Genomic DNA, 18,041 nt, shown 5'->3' on the forward strand with positions numbered 1-18,041 from the left:
GCAAATGCATAGACCAAATATAAATTGTCCTGACTTAGATGCTAACACTCCTCTTAAATTTATCGCCTGAAATAATGGGGCCCTGCAATTTCATTAACTAATGCTGAAAATTCTATAAGCAGGCTCCTTTTCTTCTTTTACCTTCACTTTATCTCTCTGAAAAGAACTGTTCTCAATCCCCAGTCTGGGAACTGAGGTCTCGTGGGTGGAGCTGTCTGGTTAACTCAGGCAGAGAGCATTTAACCCCACTTTTTCCTTGGTTACCAAAATAATGGATTCAGCCTCCACTTAGTTCACCTGAGAAGGGAAAACTTCATCCGTCCTCTGAGTCGTGAGAATAGAGCAGCACATTCTCTCCTTTCAAATATACACCCACCCTTCCGTAATGGTAATGTGTGAGTACTTAGAAAGTTTTTAATGTTAGATATAAACGTAAGGCACTGTGGTTGCTAATAGCTCTTCTTGAAAATCTGTGCTGCTGGTGGACTTCTGAAAGTGGTGCTTATAAACTAAGCTGGAGAAGACTAACTTGTAAAATTCAGATAAAATGAAAATGGGAAAAACTTGTCAAAGGGCGCCAGTCTCCTAAGTGCCCTGATGTTGAGTAAAGGCCAGATGCCCCGGTTTTACTTACTCAGATCTGCTTTCTATGATTAAGAAGAGATGCCCACTAGAGAGAGGCACTTTGAAAAACACAGCCCAGGCAAAATTCTTAAAAAGACTGGCTCTGGTGGCGTGGCGGGTGGTAAAGCATTCAGTGACACCGTGTATGCAGCACTGAGGGAGTTAATGCAGACTTGCTAGCAGACAGCTTGGAATGTTCTGGGATAGGCCCTGCCTGAAGAACATGCAGTGTGGTTAACCGTCAAGTTCCCATGGGCAGAAGTGCCTTGCTCAGCAGGGGCAAAATCAGCACGTCTGTGGCAACAGCAACAATGAATAATATATGATGTTGTTGAATCCCAGGCATTCAGCAGTCTCCACTGAGGTCTTATCAAATTAAAGCTTCGAGGGGATTCATATGAACATCCCAGGAGATTCAAGGACTCAGTCGCTTTTCAGAGAGTGGGCAGCCAAGGCTAGGGACCAGACAGTAGGCTTTTTTCTCTGGTTTCTTACCGGAAACACACTAGGGAGGGGCTCTGTAGTGGGTTTTTCAGAATGCAGAGAAGCTGGGAGCCCCTCTCAGCACTTGGTCAGCCTCTTAGGGGACTGAGAACTGTAACAACTCCTACCCTTTAAGATGTTGATGAGGTCAGGGAGTTTGGCAGCCTTACCAGGCAAAGAAAATGTCTGTGCAAGGCTAGCATTCTTCCAGAGCTCTGGACGGTAATTGTATGCCAGATTTTCCATGCAGTGGACTCTTTAGCTGCAGGAACTACATGGCAAGGCTGGAGTCCAAGGAACCCATGATTACATTCTGTTTTTCTGCAGTAAGTGGAACACAGAGATTATTGCCACAGCAACACTTTGGTGCCTGTCTTGAGGGCCTCAGCTGAGGGCAGGCATCTGGTTTTGCTTATGTCCTATGGAGGCTGAAGAGAGGATGGGAAGCTCTTTAGACAGGGAATACTGTGAAATAGTGAAGAGATGGGAAGGGTTGTTTGACTCCCTGACTGCTGTCCTTAAAAAAATGGATACGTCTTCTTAGCTAAATAATAGCCTTTTCTCTCACCCTTTTCATGATAGTAAGCAAGCTAAAACTTTAACCCTTTGTAATAAGTGGTTGCTTGAAGAGATGACTGAACAGGCTAGCATAAATTCAGTCCAAAAAAAGTCTGAGTTAAGAAAACTAAATTCAATTAAAGAGGTATTTGTTTTTCATACCCTTTGGGGACAGGGTTTGATCATCACCACATCATGAAACTGCCTGGATTTTGTTCTTCCCATTTTTTGTGACATCCAGACATAGCCAGGGAGACTCCCAGGATTCCTGTGGTTGTGTCTGTTGGCAACAGAAGCATTGTTTGGTCAAGGGATGAAATTTACAGGAACCCCAAGTAAATGTGCAAAAGCCTGCCTCCAACAGAGACCTCACTTAACCCTACCACTGTGGCCACTGGGCTGCTCTGTGGGGTCAGAACACCTCAGGTGAGACTGTGGACTGACCAGATGTCCTGGATTTCCTGGGATTCAGGCGTTTTCCAGGACAAAGGTCTTTCTTTGCTAAGCCCAGAATGATCCCCAGGATAGTTAATCACCATAACAAGGCACAGATAAAAACTTTTTTCTGTGAGCTACTACTTACATTTCTCCAGATTCAAGACTGACAAAAAAGCTAAGTTGTGTGAAAGCTCAGTTAAATGTGCCCATCATTTTTATTTCTTATGCTAGGGCATGAAGGGAAACTCAGGAGATACTGTTTCTTGAGGCTGCAGTCTAAACCTCAGCTAATTCTGGTCAGTCTCCAAAAAGCTGAACACTCTCCTCCTGTCTCCTTGTAATCAATTCATTGTCCTCAGAAATGTGTGACACCTCGAGGGGAGGGGAGGACATGTCTTGAAAACTGATCAGAGAAATTGTCCTGAAAATGATGCTGTAAAATGGAAATTAGACCTTTAGAAAGAGAGATGCTGAACATGAGAAATCAGTAAAGCCTCAAGACAAAAACTAGAGGAAATGGAGAGAGATGGGAGGCAGGAAGCCGGCCCTGGGGGGACGCAGCAGGTCAGTGTCCCAGGACCAGAGGTGGAAATGGTCTTCCGACCTTTAGTGGGAAGAAACTGAGCCTCACAGGGCTGGACCCCTTTGGGTGAGTTCATTCTCCCCAGAATAAAAAGAGGAGGAAGTCTGTGAGCTTCAGAAGTCCCCCTAGGGTTCTTGTAAAGGCCTCCAGTGCAGTGCTAATGCTGGTGGTGCTGGCTATGGAAAGCTGACATTTGGACAAGGGACCATCTTGACTGTCTATCCAAGTAAGTGTAACAGGACACAGCAGTATACTGGAAATTCTGGAATTTCAGCCCAGTGTCAGGTTTCAAAGAACCAGATATTGCTTAAAGTTAAATGGTGTCCTCTGAGGTCCTTTCTCTTCTTTAATCTCAATATTCATAGATTTCCTTTTGGATCCTGAGTTGTTAGGTCTGTCTCCCTGCTGCGTGTACAGCTGACCTTGACCCTGGAAAGTCAGAATCTTTCCTGCTTTCAGGGTCTTCTATGGAGGTGATGCCCTAACTTTTTTGAGGGGGAGGTCACCCTTTCCAAATGACTCCCCTGAGTAACCTATTCTAATGTTTAGTGGCATTCCCTGTCAGAAAGTCCTTCCTTACATCAATCTTAAATTATGCTTGGTATAGCCGAGGCCATTTCCACCAGCATCATCCACAATAAAGAGGAAAATTGAGAGCAGGGTTGGAATAGGTATGTGGTATTTGGTTCAGAATGGGTTTTAAATGAAAGCAGAGAGGGAAAAAATGAAAACTGAATGGGAATCTGAGGTCTTATTTCAAATCCCTCCATGTTTCCTGTCTGTTGTCTCCTTTTGCTTCTATAGATGCAAAACTACAAAGAGAGAGAGGGGGAGAGAAAGGATAGACAGAAATAAACATCCACTGTGTCCATTCCCTATCGCTGAAACCACCAGGCAAGGGATTACAATTAATTCCAAAGAGTTTCAGATACATGGCTTAATACCTTTCTCTTCGTGGTAACTTGTATCCTGGCTGATAATTAGAGCAGATAGAAAGATTTGGCTTTGGTGTGTTTGCCACTGCACCCCACTGGGAAGAGACAGAAACTTGACTATTTTTTAAGATTCATAAAGTTCCTTCTGTCAGTCGTTGTAAAACTCCCTGAAGCAGGGAGATGCGTGACAGCTATGAGAAGCTGATATTTGGAAAAGAGACACGACTAACGGTGAAGTCAAGCAAGCTGGAAAGACCTAAACTCACAGTGTTCCTTACGTGCTTTTGCTCCCTTCCCTGTTTCAGGCCTTTTGGCTCTTTTCTGTAGGGATTCTAAGGGAGTCAAATGGAAATGGATTAAAGAGAATCTGGAGCCCCGTGGGTGCTCAGAAATGATAAATGAAAGGAATAAGAGACAGAAAGGGAAACAAAGTTGAAAAGCAGGAATATGCTTTTCACTGCAGCTTGATAAGACTGAGATGGGAGGTGGGTGTCAGAGAAGGGTGTCATCACTCCAGTTGCTATTACAGAACACTCTGTTTTCCTAGGATCACTATCAAGGGCAGTGTCCTCTTATGCCAAAGGGATGAGTCAAGTCCCTATATTTCTGGAGTAGCTGCCTTTGGGCAGGCAGAGTTGGTCAGGCAGATAGTACAATCCCAGTTCAGTGTGCATGGAGGAGGCCACCTGACGTTGCCACCTGTATCTGCTCCACTCAGTGGCAGCATAAATTCATGCCAGGTGGGTGTGGATTTGAAATATGCCAGTGCCACTACAAGGCTGAATATTGAGTTGTTGTGATCATCTTGAATGTGTGAGATGCCTCCAAGTGAAGTCTGGTTCTAATGAGCAGGGTGCAGGTTGGACCAATATGGCCCATTTTCTGTTGAGTTTCTCCAGGCCCAGTGGTGTGGGAGCCAACATTAAGAGACTGACATTTGAGCTAAGGATCCTACTGACTGAAATATGCCAAAGGGATCTGAAAGGCCAAAACTGCCTTCAGAGCTCGGCCTTTGTTGTTAGCTCTCTGGCAGTCGTCATTTCAGCAAAATGCATCCACTTAGAAAGGTCAGCTCTTCATTAGGCAGACAAATGAGAACAACATATTGACCAGAGATAAGGAGTTGGGAGCCCAGATCTCAGCCTCTGAGAGCCTGGCATTTCCACTTCTTTAATCACGTGAGCCGGTGAGCATATGCTGTCTCAGAGAAAGCAGATCAATGGTGCCTGAGGACCTGGTGTCACCAAGCTAGGGCTTAGAGACGGAAATGAGATGCAGATGGGGATGTTGTGTGAATTGGGGAATAATAGAGAAGGGAGGAGGAGACAGGGAGTTCAATGATGCTTTTTAAAACCCGCAGCATGTGAGAAATTGTAATGACACAAAGGCGAAGAAGTATGTATTGCATATAATCCTAGCAAGTTTCCTACCATTCCCAACAGAATCTGGCCTCACTGTGGCTCCAACTCACAGATCCTATAGGTAATGCCAAATGGTACCTGAGATGCCTTTTGAAATGGCATCAAGAAAGACTGGGCTCTGAAATCTTTGAGAGTCACCTGTCAGTTATTGTAAAGGTTTGGATGGCTGTGTGACAGCCTCCTACAACAAGCTGATGTTTGGGCCAGGGACAAGCTTATCAGTCATTCCAAGTAAGTCTCCCTGGGATGCTGCCTGTGGCGTGCGGTGGGGCTAACAGTATCATGCATTAGGGCTTAAATGGCTTTGCAGATGGCATGGTGGTTGAGGACACAAAATTGAGAGAATCAAGATACATTGACTCCGATCAGAAAAACAGGTCACGTAATAGCAAATATAGGTTTAGTCCTTAAAAGGTAGCATAGATAACATGGGACTTGAACGTGGCAATTTGAAAAACAACCTGTGGTCTGTCAGCACGTTCTCACTGCACATGGGGGATAAACAGAGGTGGGGGAATAAGCAATGGACATTGCATGATGGGGGTGCTAGCGAAATGAGGCAGGTCAGAAAGAAGCAAGGTGATCAGAGCCCCGTACGGAGTTAATCTAGAGAAGATGAATTGTTCCATAAGGTTCACAAAGAAATAAAGTCCAAAGATGTAATAAGGAGTCCTGATTAAAATCCACTTCAGAATCATACGATCATCAGGAAAGAAATTAAGTCTTAAAAGAAAAAGAATTTTTTAAATGCCCGAGCATAAAACAAATGGACCTACACCTTTAATTAGACAGCAAGTCGCACAAAATGCACATTAGCCTTCCTTTTAATCCCCTCTCAGGAGGAATGAGTCCCTCCAGCTGCACATGGTCACAGCTGCTCTAAGCCCTGGAGCTCCTTCCCAGTAATACACTTGCTCCTGCGCCTGCACAGGGGAAGGAGATGCCTGCCTGCCTGCCGGTCTCTGCCTTTTGGTCCATCACTTGGCGGGGCCCCAGGTGTAAGCTCTGGCTGTCTCTTCTGCCTGGTTTTTGTTGAGCTTCCTATCACAGTGGAACATCGGTAACCAGTTGTATTTTGGGACTGGGACAAGTTTGACAGTCATTCCAAGTAAGTCAAAGAAAATTTTCCATCACCATTGTGTTGAGCAAACCCTTTAAACTGCAGAAACAGCTGTCAAAGTCTGCTACTCTATTTCTCTGCTTCTAGGTATAACTTTATCTGGATCAGAGTAAAGAGGCGCCCCCACACCCGAGAATGATTTATGCTTGGACAGGTCTTTATTTCATTTCTTGAAGTATCTATCTATCTATCTATTATCTGTCTATCTATCTAACTATCATCTATCTCAGAAATAGTTGTTTTTAACAGTTAGTTCTGTGCCTCACCCAAATTGTCATTAACTAAATGCAGATGTGCTGCCACACTGATAAACTTCATTGGAAGAAAACAAAAAAACCAAACCCAGAGAATGTTCCTTGAACATTCCTGAAGTAGGGGAGCAGGTGATGTCACTTGCAGTGACAGCTGGCCTCTCTAGGTCACCCCCACATCTGTGCCAACCAGAGAAGCTGGGCCCTTTATGGCACAAGCCTCAGGAGCAGAGAATGGAGGGACATTCCCAACTGAGAGGAGAGGGACTAAGAGGCTAGAAGGGAAATGAGGTGACTTTACAGAAAACCGAATATGGGATGGTGTAAAGGGATGAGAAAGATGGCAGGGAGTCTCCACACTCACTCTTGTATTTAGACCTGGGGGATGCACTGATAGATACCACGTGGAGAGAGAAAGGATTTCTGTTTCTCTCTGAAGAAAATGTGGCAGAAAATCAAAAGAGATCGCACATGTCAAGCATCTCCTAATTACAGTCGTTCATTCTGGTTTCTCTCAGTTGTCCAGCAGGAAATGGTAGGAAAGGGTCACTGGTGCCTTTGATGTTGTGGAAGCATTGCAGGAAGGAGATTTGCAAGAAATGGGGCAGGGGTTTGCAGTAGAGTTGGGAGAGTTTAGAGTGATGGTTTTTGTAATGACTTAGAACACTGTGTATCTAACTTTGGAAATGAGAAATTAACCTTTGGGACTGGAACAAGACTCACCATTATACCCAGTAAGTTCTTTATCCTTGGTCAGGAAATCAGCCTGCATAAGATTCTGGGGGTCATAGTAGACATGTGGGCTTACAGAATTTTCATCTGTCCTTGTTCAGAACTGGTCGAGACAGGCGGCAACCAAATATCTGAGTTTTCCGGGGGAACTCCAGTCCTGACTATTTAATTCAAAACTAGAAAATATGATTCACAATTCTGTTTTTGCTGCTGCCATCAAGTGCTAATGTGGCATGTGAAGAGAATTCAGGCAGAATGACTGCATCTTCACTTTTATCTTGTGTGATAGTTTTAACTTTGAGTACTGCAAGTATTTGGGAGAAATGGTAGAAACATAGAATATCAAAGAGACAAGCAAACCAAGAGACCCAGAGAGGCAGGCAGATGGAACGTCAGGCAGTATAATTTTACAAAACTAATTCAGTGTGTGTCTCTCTCTGCAAATGGCAAGGTATCTGGAAAGGTGCTAAGAGCTAGTGCTCTGGGCGGGGCAGGATTATCTAAATAGAACACTAAGCACTGATCTCAGGGGGAAAGTTTAAACTTGGAAATCTCTGGGTTTGATTTTTTCTTTTTTTCCAATGAAGTTTATTAGTGTGGCAGCACATCTGCATTTAGTTAATGACAATTTGGGTGAGGCACAGAATTAACTGTTAAAAACAACTATTTCTGAGATAGACAGATAGATAGATAGATAGATAGATAGATAGATAGATAGATAGATAGACAGATAGATAGATACTGGATATATATACACAGGGTAGAAGAATGTGAGAAACATGGGCAAATAGATTCTTTTGCACCTGCAATTAAAAGCTGTGGAAAAGTTGAATATGTTCACTTCGTAATCAAAGACAACCACACAAAATAGAACAGAAAGCACACTTGCAAGAGCGAGAACTGGAGGTATGGAACCTTTCTGTCTTAATCACTCAGTTGCCTAGAATAATCTTTTTTATATTTTGCTGCATTAGAAATTAAAGGCATGAGTATTGAGGATTTCGGTAGGTCAGACTTTTATAGTGACAATTACATTACAAAGCACCTCTCAGCTAGCTTGGATAAAGCACCTTTAAACATCAAAGTCTTTTTCTTCTCTCTGGATAAGATAGAAAAACGGTCTCTCCTCATTCTGTATCTAAGGACAGGGGCTCCGAGACTTCCAGACTTACAAAGTGAGACTGCAGCAGAGCTGAGCCGTGGGACCTGGAAGGACCCAGTGACGGTCAGTCTGCTGCCTCCCACAGGTGCTATAGTAGCCACAACCATTCAGGGAACTGTCCCCAGGTGAGAACGTAACACACGCAGGGAAAATCCCACTGCTACTAAGAGCAACTCAGCATAAGAATGTCCTACCCAGCAAGGGACAGTCAGAGGGCTCTAAACCAGACCCCCAAATATTTGAAAACTTTATCTGGAAGTCAGCTATAACAAGTTCGTTTTCCAAGTCGTGCTTCCAGAAGCTGTTGGTGGTTGGTAGTTGCTAAGGGTTTTGAAACTAGAGGACATCACGGCAGAGTGGAATTATTTGGAACAAGGGGTTATGATTAGAATTCATGAGATGAAAGAAGATTCTGGCTGGAGGACTAGAAAAATCCTGAAAGAAAAGATACAGTAAACCTTGGGGGAGTTGTAGCATTTACCCTAGTCCAAGCAGCAAAGAGCAGAGGGAAGCCAAATTCCAATAAACAATTGGCCTTTTTACTTTTACAAGTTCCTGCAATTATTACAATGTCTTCAGCCTCTTGGGCAAATATCAACAGGTCCTAAATGCAAAGTGGAACAGTCCTCTGTTTCCAGAACCAAGTAACTCGGCCCCACCCCACATACCACCCATGCTCAACCACTGTTTTTGTAGAGGAGTTTGATGCTGTGTGGACTATGGAAACAAGCTGATCTTCGGCACAGGAACCATTTTGAGAGTCAAGCCTTGTGAGTATAAAACACACTCAAGTCCCAACCTGGGTTTCGTTGCATATCAAATAAATTTTTTCTGGCTGAGAAGTATTTGATTCTAAAGAAAGGAGAAGTGAAATTCCAGGTGCAACACAAGCATTTCATTAGTGTGATGCATTAAGAATTTCCATGGGTTGCCTTTGAGAGCGTTTATCACATCCGTTCACTAGTGAGACCCACAGTTTTAAAATTCAGTTAAATTTGAAAAAAAAAAAAAAATGTCAGCATCTCTGTGACCACAGTGCTTGCTATTTGGGTGTCTAGACTTCCAAAATGGAAACCTCAATCTGTAGTTTCGAGCTTGGAGATTTATCCTGAGCCTGTGACTTAGAGATGTGTAAGAAAAGCTACACACTGCTGGACTTTGTAGGGCATTTGTGGGATCAGTGTCATGAAGAAGCCTGGGTAGACAGGTTGGTGAGGAGACACTGGTGACAGGTGTCTGCCCTGTTTCTGTAAAGCTGCTGACAGCAGTGAGAAGAAAAGCAGCGGAGACAAGCTGACTTTTGGGACCGGGACTCATTTAGCAGTTAGGCCCAGTAAGTCTGAGCAGAAAGTAAGATCTTTATGCCTTTTCCTATTATTTGTTCTAGCCTGATACTTGAGTTGTCCTCCTTTGGATTCCAGATCAACAAACCATGGTGGCTTTTCATACTTCTTTTCATCTTTGTGGCTAAGGGCCCTCCATTCTTCCCATCTCTCCTACATGAGGGTCATGTGGCCAGGTCCACACTCATCAAGAAACCAACAGTGAGGCAGTTGGTTGGCAGTGTGTCAAGAAACTGAAGTCATCATCTCCAGGGCCCTTACTCTGGTTATGTGTGTTTCAAGCTTTTACGCCAGCAACAGAGGAGAGGGAAAAGTGACCAGTAGCAATGACCAGGGCTATTAGCTGTACCTGGTGTCTGTGGGTTTCAGAGCAGCTGTGGAGGTTCTGGGAAGTTCAGGGCATGAGTTTTTCTGGCAGAGGCGTTTACGTAAAGGGTTGGCCCAGAGTGCGTATTCAGGAGGAGGCGCTGACAGACTCACCTTTGGCAAAGGGACTCGTCTAATCGTCCAGCCCTGTAAGTGCTTTTGCCTGGGAGGTGCGGTTCAAAATGTAGTCCTCATGGGGGCATTTCTAGACGTTGGCTTATGTGCTTCTGGTGTCACTACCATTGTGGGCACTGTCCTAAGTACATGGGAAGTTTTGAGCCATGTAGAGAAGGAGGTGATGCAGTTTGTGCTTTAGAGGACTCCTGAGATCTGCCCTTTGGCAACTGTGTTTGAGTGGGAGTCCATCATTGGAAAATCTGGATGCCAGCAGACAAAAGATATGAGCTTAGGACGGGTCACGAACATATGGAGGCCACTTTGCCAGCAGCACCTTTGCAACGAAAATTGCTCTCATAGGAAATGTGGAAATGGCTGTGTAGATAGAGATTTGGCCATTTCTCCTTTTCTGTCTTTATACCTTCTTCTCTACCTGACTTAGGGACCTTAAATTAGAACAGTTATTAATCATTTGATTTCTCGGCCCCATCACTCATCAAGTATGACAAGAGGGATTCATTAAGACAAAACCCAGAAAGAGAAAGGACAAAGAATTCAACTCTCAATGTCTTCAGAGTTGAACCTGACAGCTCCTCAGCCTTAACCATCTAGTCAGCACCCCATGATCAACTGAGGTCAAAAAGGGCAACCAGCAGGTAATGTTAGTCAAGTGGGTATCTGGCCAGAGCCCTGCTGCCCTCATAGGAATTAATACTGTGGAGTTTGGGAAAGGGAAATGATTCCATGAGGGCTCACCCAGGTTGCCCATCTGGGAGAGATCATGGGGAGAGTTCTGAGTGAGGGAGGGAAGACCAGATGGAAAGTCAAGCAGCAGGTTTCTGTTATGAAGCATCTCACAGTGTAAACACCGGCACTGCCAGTAAACTCACCTTTGGGACTGGAACAAGACTTCAGGTCACCCTTGGTAGGTAACAGAAACTGTAAGGTAACTTAACTGTGTGTTCCTTTAAAACAAGGGATACTGCACAGGGGATATCCTGGTTGGATGTAGTCCTTCCTTCCTTCCAGCGGGAGGTGATCTCACTGAGGATACATACCTGCATTCAGTCAGTTCTTGTGCTATTTTTATACCTGTTACAGAGGTTTTCCTTTCCACCTGTGAAAACAGAACCTCTCTGCTCCAAGCTTCTTCAGTCTTTATTACCCTGTGTATATCCTTTAGAACAGTGGTTTGGGAATTAATTTATCATCAGGACTTTGTCACTCTGGGCAACAGAATGAAAGGGCTCTCAAATAGAGAACAGAGAGTCCTGAATACTCAGATAACTTTTCCAGAGTGATATGTGTTATGTGTAAATGGGATGAAGTGGGCTAGAATGACCTTCTAATGGCTGTTTTGGAGACACACTAAGGAAACTTGCTTAATATCTTACTCCCTTAGCTTGTTAGAACATTGGTAAAGTAAAAGCAAAACCTTGACCCTCTAGGAACATAAACAAATGCCGACTCCTCTCCCCCAAAGCACTGCCATGTTTCATTATGTGCAATTATGAAATAAATACATGATAATTTATATGAACTTACATAGATGAGTAGTTTGGGTATTTTGAACCTGTGGGTAAGATGCAAATTGTAGAAGTTCTGGAGCATCTCACCAGGCAGTTCCTCATACAAAGTGGTCCCTGAAGACAAATAGTGTACCTGGGCACGATCTGTTTGCAGTATTGGTTTATGCACCGTTCGGGGACCTGTTTGAAAGCTGATTACGTGCCAGTGTGCCAATTCAGGGTCTCAATTAACTGTACTCAGTGCCCTGAAAAGTGCCCATGTTTACAGTCTAGAAGCATGACAAAATGGCCCCATTCCTGTAGGAAAAGAAGAACGGAACTGTGTGTGATATGGTACTGATCAGTGCTGCTCTCCCTTGTCCCTGCCATGCTGAGAGCTGGTTGCAAGGTTTCCCCAGGGGGTTTTTGTTAAAGCAGGTATTACTGTGACAATAACAATGACATGCGCTTTGGAGCAGGGACCAGACTGACAGTAAAACCAAGTAAGTTGGGGGAATGGTTCAATCTTGAAAGCTGACCTGAGTGAGCAGTGGTGCTGTTCTGGGCAGTTTCTGTGGCGTTAAGACACTGCCACTCCCAAGAGGATCTAAGCACCTGGTTTCTTTGTGCCTGAGACCCTGAGCTGGTTGGAAGTCTGTTAGTTGGTGAATTCTGGCAATCCTAAGAATTAGGTCAAGAAGAAGTAGAAAATTTCACTGGTTTCGTCATTGGCTCTGGATATATAAAAATGCTAAATATAAGCCAGGCGAGGTGGCTCACTCCTGTAATCCCAGCACTTTGGGAGGCCAAAGTGGGCAGATCATGAGGTCAAGAGATGGAGACCATCCTGGCCAACATGGTGAAACCCCATCTCTACTAAAAATACAAAAAATTAGCTGGGCGTGGTGGTGGGTGCCTGTAGTCCCAGCTACTCAGGAAGCTGAGGCAGGAGAATCACTTGAACCCAGAAGGCAGAGATTGCCATGAGCCAAGATCGTGCCACTGCACTCCAGCCTGGCGACAGAGCGAGATTCCATCTCAAAAAAAAAAGAACTATGGCTGAGAAAGTGGCATGGTGCTCCTGGTCCCTAAAATAGCCACTGGGCCCCCGATGTTGACCACCTGTGCTGGGTGCTATTGTCCTCATGTGCCTCTGGCACAAGCATTCTGTCAGAACCCAGTGTTCTAGGAAGAAAACAGGGGATTTAAGATCAAGTTCAGATCTATCTGCACAGCCAGCTGTTAATTTTAGAGAACTGTCCTGACCTTGCAAAGGAACTGGGAACAGAGGCTGCAAGGTGGGGAGACTTCCACTAGAGGGGAAAATGATCTCACTTTCTCAGTCTCCCCCTCCATCCTTCCCACCTGTTGATTATTGTAAAGCCCCATAGAACTGTGTGAATTATGGAGGAAGCCAAAGAAATCTCATCTTTGGAAAAGGCACTAAACTCTCTGTTAAACCAAGTAAGTGTTGGGGATTCAAAGTCCTGATTTATCATCAGGACTTTGTCACTCTGGGCAACAGAATGAAAGGGCTCTCAAATAGAGAACAGAGAGTCCTGAACACTTGGATAACTTTTCCAGAGTGATATGTGTTATGTGTAAATGGGATAAAGTGGGCTAGAATGACCTTCCAATGACTGTTTTGGAGACACATTAAGGAAACTTGCTTAACATCCTATACCCTTAACTTGTTAGAATATTGGGGAAGTAAAAGCAAAAGCAGTAAGTGCAGCTAAAGTACAATGCAGAGTGAGTGAGAAGAGACTTGCCAACTCCTTTCTCTGTTATATCTTCCCCCCACCTTCATCCTTGAACCCCACAGAATTGCTCCTGTCCATGCCCCTGGCTGTTCCCAGTCCAGACCAGCACGTCCTTCTGCTGGACATAGGAAATCCCCAGACTTCATAACATGTCACAGGGCCCCCTCCCTCAGGTGGCAGATCTCAATATTGATCACCCACATCACTGTAGGGAGTGGTGACCTTTTCAGCAATGGTGCCATGGAAGAGGGAAGCTTTATTTACACCATCAAGGGCCCAGGGATGATCCACAGTCTGTGTGACCGCTGTGTGATTGGTTTCCAGACATTAGCTTTAATAGGAATCATAGGAGAAGGGACAGGGTGGCTACTGCAAGGGGTTTTTTGTTTAGGGAGAACACACTGTGGAACTCAAACTCCGGGGATGCACTGAACTTCGGCAAAGGCACCTCGCTGTTGGTCACACCCCGTGAGTTCTTGTGGTTTACTAATTGTCCTTTCTGGAAAGAAATCCGATGGGACCTGTTGAAACACAGCTGAATTTAATTGCTTTGCTTAGCATGCAGTTGTTAACTATGTCTGATGTGTGCGCAAGATATGAATACATGTTTCCCTGGAGGCTGGATTTGGTTATCAGGTCTCGGGGCAGTTTGATAAATTGTGCTAATGCTACAATCACTGTTTTTCAAAGGTCCACAAAGCACGTTGTGGCTTTGGGAAAGGCAGAGATAAGAAACAAAGCTTTGTGATAGAGACAGAAACAAGCCCATGAAAAGGGAAGCTACCAAAGCAATGGCATAGCCAAGGAAGTGTGTCCTCAACAGATAAGTGGCAAGGACCCTGTTGAGCTGATGCTTGTGTCGTCTGGTAGAATTAAAAAATAAGGCGAGTGAGCTGGGCGCAGTGGCTCACGCCTGTAATTCTAACACTTTGGGAGGCTGAGGTGGGTGGATAGCTTGAGGTCAAGAGTTCGAGACCAGCCTGACCAACATGAAGAAACCCCATCTCTACTAAAAATACAAAAATTAGCTGGGTGTGGTGGTGGGCACCTGTAATTCCAGCTACTTGGGAAGCTAAGGCGGGAGAATCGCTTGAACCCAGGAGGCAGGGATTGCAGTGAGCTGAGATCATGTCACTGCATTCCAGCCTGGGTGATAGAGCGAGACTCCGTCTCAAAACAAAAGAAAGAAAAGAAAAATAAGGCGAGTGGACTAAGGACTCAAGTGAAGGGAGGGGCAGCAGGAGTTCCAAGCTTGGCATGGCTTTCTTCCTCTACCAGAACAGCAGAACAATGTAACTTTTTCTAGAGAGAGAACAGAACCCTTGAGGTATCACATGGATGGGCTTGCTTGTTTGGATAGCCCCCTTCCTCACCGCAAGTCCCCACATGGACTTCACCCCCTTACCTAGGCTGGCCGAACCAACCCTATGGGAGAGGCAGAGAATCCCAGGACTAGGGAGGGCCTCCCCACATCCACTAGATTATCTGTAATAAAACAGAATATTTATCCGAGTTGTGAAGCTGTCAGGGAGCAGGTAATCATGATGGATTATAAAAAGCAATATTGAAAATTGTACAAGCTATCTCCACACCTGGAGAATTCAGTAGGTTTTTTTGGTTGTTATTGGGGTTTTTTTCTGTTAGAATTACAGAAACAGGGGTGCTTTCCTGCAGGCACCCTATTTGCAAAAATGTCTGCCATCTCACATTTCAATAGTATTTCATCAACAGTTCTCTGCACATGAACCAGCTGTGACAATAAGGTAATGTGGCTGATTTGTTAACAAATCGAGTTCACACATTTCAATGAGTGGCCCAGTCAAAGCACTCAGCTTGAAGCATCCAACACTGTCCATTGCTTGCCCCTCACTGAAACCACCCTCAAAGGCCAAAACACTTTCTTTTTGTAGCATCCATGATGGCTGTATCTTTTAAAGGTGGATTTTACTTTTATTGATAATCAAAATCCTTTCAGAACCGAGACTATTAAATTTAGGGGGAATCGACTAGTTACTGATACTGTTTTGGATCCAAAAATAGATGTGACTATAAAATAATGTCATGGGTTTGTTTATGTGGCTCATAAACTGGCTCTCAGGGGGAATCCTAGATGGAATATTTCAGAGGGTTCAACAGTCATTTGGATATTGAAGTCCTCGTATGTTCGCTAAATCAGCCTCTTTAATTAATAAACATGCATAAAGATAGCATGAGATTGAAGAACTTTTGCAAACTCAGACCCAATAGCAGCAGTGAAGACTTTCTCTATAAATTAAGATACAATCCCAAATAAATTACTTTTAGAAAAATATGAGGTCAAGGCCTTTCAATGGGGAAAGTGCATGTAATGCCGTATTTATTCATGGAGAGTAAAGCTGCTTCCATAAATGGTAACATTGCGTTGGTTTATGTAGAGACTCATAACACTGTGGCTACCTCAGGAATCTACAAATACATCTTTGGAACAGGCACCAGACTGAATGTTTTAGCAAGTGAGTATTACAGACAAGACAAGCTTTATGTTAAAGGTTGTTGGTGTTCATGTTTGAGGGACAAGGGAAGGTAGGACAAGGGAAGTACCCGTGTAAACAGTGCAAGCTAAAATCACTGCTATCTGAAGTGGTAATTCTGGTTCCCTCTACTCTGGACAGGAGGGGTGAAGGAGAGCTCTGAGGTTTACCGTGATGGACTTGCTGCCAATTTCATAAGAATTGTATCCATCGTTAGAAAAATGTTTATGACTTGAAGGTCTCAAGAAACTCCTGTAAACACAACAGGAGTTCTGTGTTCTTTATTCTCTTCTTTTAAAACTATATTCTCACTTTACATTTTTTACTCATTTTCTGCCTCTTTTATGCCCCTCTCCTCTGTGCAACTCAATGCTTCATCTGGGCATTCATGTTTTGAGAAATCATCTCAAGGGGAAATCATGTCCAGATCCTAGCATGTCACTCAAAGCTCTCTAAAATCTGGGCCCTTTCTGTTCTCCAAATTTATTTCCAGCGATTCCCTTTCATGAATGCTCTGCTCCAGGAAAACTAGGCATCTGCCTCCCTTGAATATTTACACATGCCCACACCTGTACCCTGTGTCCATATATCAGACATCCTGGACCCACCACCTAAAACAGGCTTGCACAGGTGACAAAATTTGGTTTCACCGTCTCTCAGCCTTGAAACCCAGCATAGGCATTACCAGATTTAGTTTCATAGGAATGGTGTGAAAAATTATATCATTTTTTCATTAAGCAGGCCAAGGTAAGAGATCCATCAGACAAAGAAGCAAAGCAGGGAGGAGAGAGATGGCTTCTGTAATGGGTTTGGAAAGGAGAGATCTGTCCCTGAAATAACACTAATATAATCCAAGTCAGAGATTTACAGGCTGCATGTTTGTTGGTTTCCCTTTGGAGTTCTCCATTCCTAATGCCAGTTGTTAAGCCCCTGGTCCTCAATGTGGCCGGGGCTGAGGAAGTAGGAGGAGACCATGCTGGCCACTCAGTGGTGGTGCCCATGGAGTTTCGGGCTCAGACTTTCTGTGAGGTACCTCAAAATTGAGAGAAGCTCAAAAGGATCATGCAGGAAAAATGGGAGAAGCCACCTTCTTAGTCATAAAAGGATTGTTTCTGATTAGTCCTTGAGCTGTGTTATGTCCTGGGGAAGGGACGGTAAGAGTGGAAAAGTCTCTCCTAGGACAAGGATAGGAAGTGCTGAAAAGTCCTTTTCCTGGTGACTAGCAAAGCAGGGGATGAAAAGATCTGGAGTTGGAGTCCAGGGTGGATTCCAGGGCAGACAATTGCATAGGACTGTCTTGAGTTCTGTGGATTGAAAAGGTTGGGCATCCCTTCAGATGTTCCTGAGCTGACCTCAGTCAGAGGTGCCTGGCTTGAGCACCCAGAAGGTGTGATCAGCACGCCAACCCCTCCTGCCAGGTGGACCGTGACAGCTTCCCTCAGTCCCTCCCACTGTGACAACAGTCTCTCTGACTGCTTTTGCTTTGGTGCTGTGGACATAAACTGTCCCTACTATGTCCTAGTGAGGTATATAATTTTCAGAACCCTGGAGAATAATTATCTAAAACAACAGTGGGTATGCTAGGATTTTGGGATTCAGTATTCTGGGCCTGTACAGGAAAACTCTTTCTTTAGAACATGTAGAAAGACTATCCTTTATTTATCCAGTATGGAAACAGTCGTGAAATCCAAACTGACACTGGGATCCTGTGCCAGGTTATTACTGTGACAATTACTTAATATTCTCTGTGCTCACGATATCGCTCCTTCCAGAAGATCTTTAGGGAAAACTTAGTTCAGTTTCTAGGAGGTTTTTGCTCAGCTGAAGATCACTGTGTGAATAATAATGCAGGCAACGTGCTCACATTTGGAGGGGGAACAAGGTTAATGGTCAAACCCCGTGAGTATCTCTGCTGAATCCATAATGAATGCTCTAATTTCAAAAGGAAGCCATAGCACTGAGCTCTGTTTTCTGTTTTCTCTACTTAATTTTTTTATATTAATTATAATGGTTACACGTTATCAATACATGGCATATGTATAAGTGAAAATGGACATACATATAACTACCTGGCATGGGAACAAATGTGCTGGAGAAAAACAGATTTCTTGTCCTTTTTGTCTTAAC

The 18,041-nt window shown here is 44.1% G+C and overlaps 1 gene segment (V, D, J or C); it reads left to right on the plus strand.

Annotated features, from left to right (window-relative positions):
• Positions 1-12,086: 12,086 nt before the first annotated feature.
• Positions 12,087-18,041, plus strand: part of LOC108523572 (T-cell receptor alpha chain C region-like) — a 54,882-nt gene continuing 48,927 nt past the window's right edge. Inside the window, 1 exon segment of the C gene segment in view lies at positions 12,087-12,144. Coding sequence covers positions 12,105-12,144 — 40 coding nt within the window.

Source organism: Rhinopithecus bieti, unplaced genomic scaffold, assembly GCF_001698545.2.
Source record: "Rhinopithecus bieti isolate Rb0 unplaced genomic scaffold, ASM169854v2 scaffold_74680, whole genome shotgun sequence".
In the NCBI taxonomy this organism is placed as follows: domain Eukaryota; kingdom Metazoa; phylum Chordata; class Mammalia; order Primates; family Cercopithecidae; genus Rhinopithecus; species Rhinopithecus bieti.